This window comes from Cherax quadricarinatus, chromosome 66, assembly GCF_038502225.1.
Source record: "Cherax quadricarinatus isolate ZL_2023a chromosome 66, ASM3850222v1, whole genome shotgun sequence".
Lineage (NCBI taxonomy): Eukaryota > Metazoa > Arthropoda > Malacostraca > Decapoda > Parastacidae > Cherax > Cherax quadricarinatus.
This window is the reverse complement of record NC_091357.1, coordinates 19,399,883-19,411,051: the sequence shown is the minus strand read 5'-3', so window position 1 is coordinate 19,411,051 and position 11,169 is coordinate 19,399,883. Positions and strand designations below refer to the sequence as shown.

General features: G+C 51.2%; 1 protein-coding gene across 1 annotated transcript in view; it reads right to left on the bottom strand.

Annotated features, from left to right (window-relative positions):
• LOC128704155 (putative neural-cadherin 2) overlaps window positions 1-10,793 on the bottom strand; it is an 11,877-nt gene extending 1,084 nt beyond the window's left edge. Inside the window, exons 1-7 of the mRNA XM_070099011.1 lie at window positions 10,643-10,793; window positions 9,568-9,578; window positions 9,057-9,459; window positions 8,376-8,578; window positions 5,241-5,407; window positions 441-609; window positions 1-232 (exon numbers count right to left, since the gene is read on the bottom strand). The exon at window positions 1-232 is cut by the window's left edge and continues 35 nt beyond it. Coding sequence (XP_069955112.1) covers window positions 1-232; window positions 441-609; window positions 5,241-5,407; window positions 8,376-8,578; window positions 9,057-9,459; window positions 9,568-9,578; window positions 10,643-10,793 — 1,336 coding nt within the window. The remainder of the gene's footprint in view (window positions 233-440; window positions 610-5,240; window positions 5,408-8,375; window positions 8,579-9,056; window positions 9,460-9,567; window positions 9,579-10,642) is intronic.
• Window positions 10,794-11,169: the final 376 nt, after the last annotated feature.

The window sequence follows — 11,169 nt, the reverse complement described above, 5'->3', positions numbered from 1 at the left end:
TGATGGAGCTAATGAATCTCTCTTCATCACCCTCCCTCACGCTGAACCAGACACTGGTGGTGGTGGTGGTGGTGGTGGTGGTGGTGGTGGTGGTGGTGGTGGTGGTGGTGGTGGTGGTGGTGGAGTGGCGGTGGTGGTCTCCATACACACTGACTAGGTCTATAGTGGAGCCAGGATCTCCAATTATCTCCAACACTGCCCTGGTGAGTCTCCCCAACACTCCTCCTCCCTCCTGGGGTAAGGGAGTGTGGTGGGGAGGGTGGAAAGGTAAGGGAGAAGAAAGGGTGGAGAAAAGAGGGGGGTAGAAGAAACGGAGGGAAGGGAGGAGGATAGATGGAAGGAGGAAGAATGGAAGAAGAGCCATATTTAAATCACACATTATTATTATTATTATTATTGGTATAATATTCACACACACAAACATCAGCTTGAGATCTCACCGTGGGCGTCCAACCCCTGGCAAGGTGTGTGGGCGTGATGGGCGTGAGGGTGAGGTGGGCGGCGTGGTTGAGGGCGTCAACAGAAAGGGTCTTAACCAAGACAGTCACATTAGCCCTCACACGCGTCTGTTTCCACCAGTTGTCACACACTGCAAACACCAGGTCGTATCTGTGGAGGAGACTGTGTTGGTGGTGCTGGTAGTGGTGATGGTGATGGTGCTAGTGGTGATGATGGTGGTGGTGCTACTAGTTGGGTTGGTAGTGTAACAGATTCTAGATTTTGCCACCCAAGTGGCTAATTTATTGTGTATCCCATATCCATCCTACGGACGATTGCGCAAGAACATATTGGATACACAATAGGCCTAGGAACTAGGCCTAGAAAAGGGTTAACAGGAGCACATCTGGATTTACATCTCAGGTTTTCTAATCTCTTGCAAGAAAATTCAGGAAATTTCCTTAATACATCTGGTATCTTATTTTAATTAATAACATATCTTGACATGTCACATACGTTATTGTATTGTCTATCTCTGTATTGCTCAGTAGTGGACAGTGACGCACAGTGTTGAAGACAGTGACCATAGTACTGACCATAACAACAGATGCTGCCCTGCTAGCAGACTCCTGCTGGAGGTGTCAACAACAGCAGATGCTGCCCTGCTGGCAGACTCCTGCTGGAGGTGTCAACAACAGCAGATGCTGCCCTGCTGGCAGACTCCTGCTGGAAGTGTCAACAACAGCAGATGCTGCGCTGCTGGCAGACTCCTCCTGGAGTTGTCAACAACAGCAGATGCTGCCCTGCTAGCAGACTCCTGCTGGAGGTATCAACAACAGAAGATGTTGCTCTGCTGGCAGACTCTTTCTGGAGGTGTCAACAACAGCAGATGCTGCCCTTCTAGCAGACTCCTGCTGGAGGTGTCAAAGACAGCAGATGCTGCCCTGCTAGCAGACTCCTGCTGGAGGTGTCAACGACAGCAGATGCTGACCTGCTAGCAGACTCCTGCTGGAGGTGTCAACGACAGCAGATGCTGCCCTGCTGGCAGACTCCTGCTGGAGGTGTCAACGACAGCAGATGCTGCCCTACTAGCAGACTCCTGCTGGAGGTGTCAACGACAGCAGATGCTGCCCTGCTGGCAGACTCCTGCTGGAGGTGTCAACGACAGCAGATGCTGCCCTACTAGCAGACTCCTGCTGGAGGTGTCAACGACAGCAGATGCTGCCCTGCTAGCATACTCCTGCTGGAGGTGTCAACAACAGCAGATGCTGCCCTGCTAGCAGACTCCTGCTGGAGGTGTCAACGACAGCAGATGCTGCCCTGCTAGCAGACTCCTGCTGGAGGTGTCATCGACAGCAGATGCTACCCTGCTAGCAGACTCCTGCTGGAGGTGTCAACAACAGCAGATGCTGCCCTGCTAGCAGACTCCTGCTGGAGGTGTCAACGACAGCAGATGCTGCCCTGCTAGCAGACTCCTGCTGGAGATGTCAACGACAGCAGATGCTACCCTGCTAGCAGACTCCTGCTGGAGGTGTCAACAACAGCAGATGCTGCGCTGCTGGCAGACTCCTGCTGGAGGTGTCAACAACAGCAGATGCTACCCTGCTAGCAGACTCCTGCTGGAGGTGTCAACAACAGCAGATGCTGCCGTGCTGGCAGACTCTTTCTGGAGGTGTCAACAACAGCAGATGCTGCCCTGCTAGCAGACTCCTGCTGGAGGTGTCAACAACAGCAGATGCTGCCCTGCTAGCAGACTCCTGCTGGAGGTGTCAACAACAGCAGATGCTGCCCTGCTAGCAGACTCCTGCTGGAGGTGTCAACAACAGCAGATGCTGCCCTGCTGGCAGACTCCTGCTGGAGGTGTCAACAACAGCAGATGCTGCCCTGCTGGCAGACTCCTGCTGGAGGTGTCAACAACAGCAGATGCTGCCCTGCTGGCAGACTCCTGCTGGAGGTGTCAACAACAGCAGATGCTGCCCTGCTGGCAGACTCCTGCTGGAGGTGTCAACAACAGCAGATGCTGCCCTGCTGGCAGACTCCTGCTGGAGGTGTCAACAACAGCAGATGCTGCCCTGCTGGCAGACTCCTGCTGGAGGTGTCAACAACAGCAGATGCTGCCCTGCTGGCAGACTCCTGCTCGAGGTGTCAACAACAGCAGATGCTGCCCTGCTAGCAGACTCCTGCTCGAGGTGTCAACAACAGCAGATGCTGCCCTGCTGGCAGACTCCTGCTGGAGGTGTCAACAACAGCAGATGCTGCCCTGCTAGCAGACTCCTGCTGGAGGTGTCAACAACAGCAGATGCTGCCCTGCTAGCAGACTCCTGCTGGAGGTGTCAACAACAGCAGATGCTGCCCTGCTAGCAGACTCCTGCTGGAGGTGTCAACAACAGCAGATGCTGCCCTGCTGGAGGTGTCAACAACAGCAGATGCTGCCCTGCTAGCAGACTCCTGCTGGAGGTGTCAACAACAGCAGATGCTGCCCTGCTGGCAGACTCCTGCTGGGGGTGTCAACAACAGCAGATGCTGCCCTGCTAGCAGACTCCTGCTGGAGGTGTCAACAACAGCAGATGCTGCCCTGCTAGCAGACTCCTGCTGGAGGTGTCAACAACAGCAGATGCTGCCCTGCTGGAGGTGTCAACAACAGCAGATGCTGCCCTGCTAGCAGACTCCTGCTGGAGGTGTCAACAACAGCAGATGCTGCCCTGCTGGCAGACTCCTGCTGGGGGTGTCAACAACAGCAGATGCTGCCCTGCTAGCAGACTCCTGCTGGAGGTGTCAACAACAGCAGATGCTGCCCTGCTAGCAGACTCCTGCTGGAGGTGTCAACAACAGCAGATGCTGCCCTGCTAGCAGACTCCTGCGTAGATCCATCACTGTATATAATTTGTGATAAATTATTACAAATAACCAAGCCATAAATTTCTTATTGATGTAACAGAGTAATGTCTGCGTGACCCGCTACCTTCCTGCTGCCTTCCCGCTACCTTCCCGCTACCTCCCCGCTACCTCCCCGCTACCTTCCTGCTACCTTCCTGCTACCTTCCTGCTGCCTTCCTGCTACCTTCCCGCTACCTTCCCGCTACCTTCCCGCTACCTCCCCGCTACCTCCCCGCTACCTTCCTGCTACCTTCCTGCTGCCTTCCTGCTGCCTTCCTGCTACCTTCCCGCTACCTTCCCGCTACCTCCCCGCTACCTCCCCGCTACCTTCCTGCTGCCTTCCTGCTACCTTCCCGCTACCTTCCCGCTACCTTCCCGCTACCTTCCTGCTACCTTCCTGCTGCCTTCCCGCTACCTTCCCGCTACCTCCCCGCTACCTCCCCGCTACCTTCCTGCTACCTTCCTGCTACCTTCCCGCTACCTCCCCGCTACCTCCCCGCTACCTTCCTGCTGCCTTCCCGCTACCTTCCCGCTACCTCCCCGCTACCTCCCCGCTACCTTCCTGCTACCTTCCTGCTGCCTTCCCGCTACCTTCCCGCTACCTCCCCGCTACCTCCCCGCTACCTTCCTGCTACCTTCCTGCTACCTTCCCGCTACCTCCCCGCTACCTCCCCGCTACCTTCCTGCTGCCTTACCGCTACCTTCCCGCTACCTCCCCGCTACCTCCCCGCTACCTTCCTGCTACCTTCCTGCTACCTTCCCGCTACCTTCCCGCTACCTTCCTGCTACCTTCCTGCTACCTTCCTGCTACCTCCCCTCTACCTCTCCGCTACCTACCTGCTACCTACCTGCTACCTCCCTGCTACCTCCCTGGTACCTACCTGGTACCTCCCTGCTACCTCCCTGGTACCTACCTTCTACCTACCTGCTACCTACCTGCTACCTCCCTTGTACCTCCCTGGTACCTCCCTGGTACCTACCTGCTACCTACCTGCTACCTACCTGCTACCTACCTGCTACCTACCTGCTACCTACCTGCTACCTACCTGCTACCTACCTGCTACCTTCCCGCTACCTTCCCGCTACCTTCCCGCTACCTTCCCGCTACCTTCCTGCTACCTTCCCGCTACCTTCCCGCTACCTTCCTGCTACCTTCCTGCTACCTTCCCGCTACCTTCCTGCTACCTTTCTGCTACCTTCCTGCTACCTTCCTGCTACCTTCCTGCTACCTTCCTGCTACCTCCCCGCTACCTTCCCGCTACCTCCCTGCTACCTCCCCGCTACCTTCCTGCTACCTTCCTGCTACCTTCCCGCTACCTTCCCGCTACCTTCCTGCTACCTTCCAGCTACCTACCGGCTACCTTCCTGCTACCTTCCAGCTACCTTCCAGCTACCTTCCTGCTACCTTCCTGCTACCTTCCTGCTACCTTCCTGCTACCTTCCTGCTACCTTCCTGCTACCTTCCTGCTACCTTCCCGCTACCTTCCCGCTACCTCCCCGCTACCTTCCCGCTACCTCCCCGCTACCTCCCCGCTACCTCCCCGCTACCTCCCCGCTACCTCCCCGCGACCTCCCCGCTACCTCCCCGTTACCTCCTCGCTACCTCCCCGCTACCTCCCTGCTACTTCCCTGCTACTTCCCCGCTACCTCCCCGCTACCCATGCTACTTCCCTGCTACCCCTGCTAGTTCCCCGTTACCCCTGCTACCTTCCCGATACCAATGCCCATTATGAGAGGGTGGGGACTGGAGTGGGCCCGTAGGATGAATTTGGAGGTAGAGGATGGAAGGGAGGTGGAGGATGTTACTCTGGTAACTACCACCCACATTACAGTTACTGTGGTACGTACCACCCAGGGGATGGTAGCTACTGTGGTAAATACCATCCACAGGATAGTTACTAGAGTACAGAAGAAGGTTGACTGACCTGGGCAGTGTGAGGTACTTGGTAGCAGCCGTGATGGTACCATTGTTATGGTCCAGGGTGAACACCGGGTGTGCTCTCCCCCACCACTGGAAACTCTTGTCCCCCAGGTCCCAGTCGTCAGGGTCCTCCACGTAGACACGACCCAGGGTTGTCGTCACACTTCCTCCCTGCAGACAAGGACATCCACTGGTACTTAACACCGACACTTACCACTGTCACTTACCACTATCACTTACCACTGGTACCAGTGTTACTTGTGCAGATATGTTTCTATTTACATATGTTTTGATAGGTTAGTGTGACATAACCTAACCTATCTTAAGGTGACCTAACCTAACCTAACCTATTCTCACCTGACCTAACCTAACCTGACCTACTCTAATTATTTTTCATGCAGGAACGTCCAGAAGTTGACGTGCTGACTCGTAGGAGCTACGTCTCGACCCCCTCATCTATATGTTGGTAAGTACACTCATTTGTATTGGTGGATAAGATTGTAACTACATTTATGAAATATAGTCACAAGTATGCTGGTTCATCCTCTCCTCTCTCTCTGGTAGTGTCTCTAACATGTTGATGCATGAGGTTTTCCAGTACCACATCCATCATCTTGGCTCTCCATGTTTCGGGACCCCCATGGGGCTCCAGGTTTTCCCAGGAGATTGACTGGGAAAACCTGGAGCCCCATGGGGGTCCCGAAACATGGAGAGCCAAGATGATGGACGTGGTACTGGAGAACCTCATGCATCAACATGTTAGAGACACTACCAGAGAAAGAGGAGAGGATGAACCAGCAAGGTTGGACCTTGTATTCACCATGAGTAGTTCGGACATCGAGGGTATCATGTATGAAACGCCCCTGGGAGCTAGTGATCATGTGGTTCTGTTCTTCGACTACATAGTTGAGCTCCAAGTGGAGAGAGTAGCAGGAATAGGCTGGGAAAACCAAACTACAAAAGGGGGAACTACTCAGGCATGAGGAACTTCCTTCAAGACATTCAGTGGGAGAGGGAACTGACAGGAAACCCAGTACAAGAAATGATGGACTATGTAGCAACAAAATGCAAGGAGGCAGAGGAGAGGTTTGTTCCCAAGGGAAACAGAAATAATGGGAGGAACAGAACGAGTCCTTGGTTCACCCAAAGGTGTAGGGAGGCAAAAACTAGGTGTACTAGAGAATGGAAAAGGTACAGAAGACAGAGAACTCAGGAAAATAAAGAAATCAGCCGAAGAGCCAGAAACGAATATGCACAGATAAGAAGGGAGGCTCAGAGACAATATGAAAATGACATAGCATCAAAAGTAAGACTGACCCGAAGCTGTTGTACAGCCACATCAGGAGGAAAACAACAGTCAAGGACCAGGTAATCAGACTGAGGAAGGGTGATGGGGAATTCACAAGAAACGACCGAGAGGTTTGTCAGGAGCTCAACACAAGATTTAAAGAGGTATTTACAGTGGAAACCAGTAGGACTCCAAGAAATCAGAACAGGGGGGCACACCAGCAAGTGCTGGATGAGGTACATATAACCAAGGAGGAGGTGAAGAAGCTGCTATGCGAACTTGACACCTCAAAAGCGGTGGGACCAGACAACATCTCTCCGTGGGTCCTTGAAGAGGGAGCAGAAATATTGTGTGAGCCATTAACAAAGATCTTCAACACATCATTTGAAACTGGGCAACTCCCTGAGGTATGGAAAATGGCAAATGTAGTCCCAATTTTTAAAAAGGGAGACAGACATGAGGCACTAAACTACAGACCTGTATCACTAACGTGTATAGTATGCAAGGTCATGGAGAAGATCATCAGGAGGAGAGTGGTGGGGCACCTGGAAAGAAACAAGTGTATAATTGACAACCAGCACGGTTTCAGGGAAGGAAAATCCTGTGTCACAAACCTACTAGAGTTTTATGACAAGGTGACAGAAGTAAGACAAGAGAGAGAGGGGTGGATCGACTGCATATTTTTGGACTGCAAGAAGGCCTTCGACACAGTTCCTCACAAGAGGTTACTGCAAAAGCTAGAGGACCAGGCACACATAACAGGAAAGGCACTGCAATGGATCAGAGAATATCTGACAGGGAGGCAACAACGAGTCATGGTACGCGAGGAGGTGTCAGAGTGGGCGCCTGTGACAAGCGGGGTTCCACAGGGGTCAGTCCTAGGACCTGTGCTGTTCTTGGTATATGTGAACGACATAACGGAAGGGATAGACTCAGAAGTGTCCTTGTTTGCAGATGATGTGAAGTTAATGAGAAGAATCAAATCGGACGAGGATCAGGCAGGACTACAAAGAGACCTGGACAGGCTACAAGCCTGGTCCAGCAACTGGCTCCTTGAATTTAACCCTGCCAAATGCAAAGTCATGAAGACTGGGGAAGGACAAAGAAGACCGCAGACACAATATAGTTTAGATGGCCAAAGACTGCAAACCTCACTCAAGGAAAAACATCTGGGGGTGAGTATAACACCGAGCATATCACCTGAGGCGCACATCAATCAGATAACTGCTGCAGCATACGGGCGCCTGGCAAACCTACGGATAGCGTTCCGATACCTCAGTAAGGATTCGTTTAAGACTCTGTATACCATCTACGTCAGGCCCATACTGGAGTATGCAGCACCAGTTTGGAATCCACACCTAGTCAAGCACGTCAAGAAATTAGAGAAAGTGCAAAGGTTTGCAACAAGACTAGTCCCAGAGCTACGGGGATTGTCCTATGAAGAAAGGTTGAGGGAAATCGGCCTGACGACACTGGAGGACAGGAGGGTCAAGGGAGACATGATAACGACATATAAAATACTGCGCGGAATAGACGAGGTGGACAAAGACGGGATGTTCCAGAGATGGGACACAGACACAAGAGGTCACAATTGGAAGTTGAAGACTCAGATGAATCAAAGGGATGTTAGGAAGTATTTCTTCAGTCATAGAGTAGTCAGGCCATGGAATAGCCTAGAAAGTGATGTGGTGGAGGCAGGAACCATACATAGTTTTAAGGCGAGGTATGATAGAGCTCATGGGGCAGGGAGAGAGAGGACCTAGTAGCAATCAGCGAAGAGGCGGGGCCAGGAGCTGTGACTCGACCCCTGCAACCACAAATAGGTGAGTACAAATAGGTGAGTACACTCACCTGTACCTTCCACACGTAAACTGTCTTAGCTCCTGGCCTCATGGGATGGTCATTAAGATCAGCCACGGTGACGTGTACCGTGCTGACGGCTGACAGTCCCCCAGCGTCAGTAACCATCACCTGCACCGCTAACACCCGCCTTCGTTCCCGGTCCAGTGGTCCACGGGTGACCAACACCGCTCCTCCTCGTCCCTGGTCCAGATCTGTGCAAGCAACATAACTAACAACAGCAACCTTGCAATACCTCCAGTTATACACCAAAATACAACAATAATAATACACTGTCATACATCACAACATGTAGACACCGAGACGTTTGTGTGTTCCCGATGTATAGAGATAGAGATAGATATAGATAGATAGATAGAGATAGATATAGACAGATATAGGTAGATAGATATATATAGATAGATAGAGATAGATAGATATAGATAGATAGATAGGTAGATAGAGATAGATATAGACAGATAGAGATAGATAGAGATAGATAAAGAGAGAGAGATAGATAGATAAAGAGAGATATATAGATAGAGAGAGACAGAGATAGATAGATAGAGAGAGAGAGAGATAGATAGATAGAGAGAGAGAGAGATAGATAGAGAGAGAGATAGATAGATAGATAGATATATAGATAGATAGAGAGAGAGAGAGAGAGAGAGAGAGAGAGAGAGCACCACTCACAAGGGTCAAACTGAAGTTCAATATAGTCTACGACGTAAGGCGGGTTGTCGTCTGCCATGGCAAAGAAGAAGGGGGGTCCGTGTCCCAGGGACCACAAGTCGTCGTCCGTGGCTGTGAGGACCCCAAGGCGTGTGGGGGGCGCCCCTTCAAGCACTCGCAGGTCCGTGGGGGGCAGGAGGAGGCGTGGGGGGCAGTCGTTGAGGTCCGTGATTGTAACCTCCAGGGTGGCAGTGGATGTGAGGGGTGGACCGCCCCGGTCCACCGCCAGGATGAAAACCACACCCTGGGCACCCTCGGGGGATTCCCGGTCCAGGGAGCGTAGAAGACGTACGCCCCCCGTGGCGTCCACACCCAGGGAGCCCTGCCACGCCCCCTCCAGGCGATAGTCAACCACGCCACCGTCCTAACACAAGAAATTATTAGTATTAATATTAATGAACCTTACTAAATATTTGGGTAATGGGGTTTCAAACCTATCTACTACACGAGGGTTATTAAGGCTGTATGTCACCTGTGCATCACCTGTCAAGAATACTTTAATACCCAAAATACTGATTCAACTCTCAAGGTATATACACTGAGAGACATACACCTCTCAGTGTATATATATATATATATATATATATATATATATATATATATATATATATATATATATATATATATATATATATATATATATATCGTTATATCACGTTAAGTTAGTTATTTGTATTGCATAATTATCAGTTATCGAGGCAACAATAAAACTCAATTAAATTGACATTTTACTTATTAATAATATAAATGTTGTGAGACTGTGTCATCTCTATTGATCACCAGGAATACCAGAGAGTAATAATTAAGAATTATTATAATATCAGTAATAATAATGATAAAAAATAATTAATTGGGAGAAAGTTCGTTTTCTTTGGTGTATAAGTAAAGAAAACGAGAGTTGGAAGAGTGGAGGTCCCTCTTCCATTTAATACACCTATTCCATCTATTCTACCTATTCTAACTTATTCCACCTTTTACACATTCCTCCTATTCCACCTGTTCCACCTGCCTTTCCCCTCTTGTGTTAAGATGTGAGTGGGTGTGACATGGACCTGCCTAGCATGGGCCAGTAGGTCCATGACGTGATGATTCCTGTGGTTCACTGGTAACACGTCCAGCTCAGGAAGAAGACCTGGGTTCCAGTAACCAGTTTAGTTATCCTGGAATGTGTTGGCAGATTCCTTGGACTGGATTCATCTGACGACTTGATTGGATAGTTAAGTGGTCAGTGATACACCCACATGATCCCTCTCTTCTACACATCCTGGGTAGAGAGGAACTAAGTGGTCAGTGATACACCCACATGTTCCCTCTCTTCTACACATCCTGGGGAGAGAGGAACTAAGTGGTCAGTGACACACCCACATGTTCCCTCTCTTCTACACATCCTGGGGAGAGAGGAACTAAGTGGTCAGTGACACACCCACATGTTCCCTCTCTTCTACACATCCTGGGTAGAGAGGAACTAAGTGGTCAGTGACACACCCACATGATCCCTCTCTTCTACACATCCTGAGGGATACAAGAACTAAGCCAGACAACTTAACTCTCCGGGTTTAAGAATCTGTTGCAAGTCTTTTGACATTTCTTCTTCTTCTTCTTCTTCTTCTTCTTCTTCTTCTTCTTCTTCTTCTTCTTCTTCTTCTTCTTCTTCTTCTTCTTCTTCTTCTTCTTTGTCACCTCGCTGGTACCCTCCATCACCTCCCTGGTACCCTCACTCCCTCCATCACCTCCCTGGTACCCTCACTCCCTCCATCACCTCCCTGGTACCCTCCATCACCTCCCTGGTACCCTCCCTCCCTCCATCACCTCCCTGGTACCCTCCCTCCCTCCATCACCTCCCTGGTACCCTCCCTCCCTCCATCACCTCCCTGGTACCCTCCGTCCCTCCATCACCTCCCTGGTACCCTCCCTCCCTCCATCACCTCCCTGGTACCCTCCGTCCCTCCATCACCTCCCTGGTACCCTCCCTCCCTCCATCACCTCCCTGGTACCCTCCATCACCTCCCTGGTACCCTCCATCACCTCCCTGGTACCCTCCATCACCTCCCTGGTCCCCTCCATCACCTCCCTG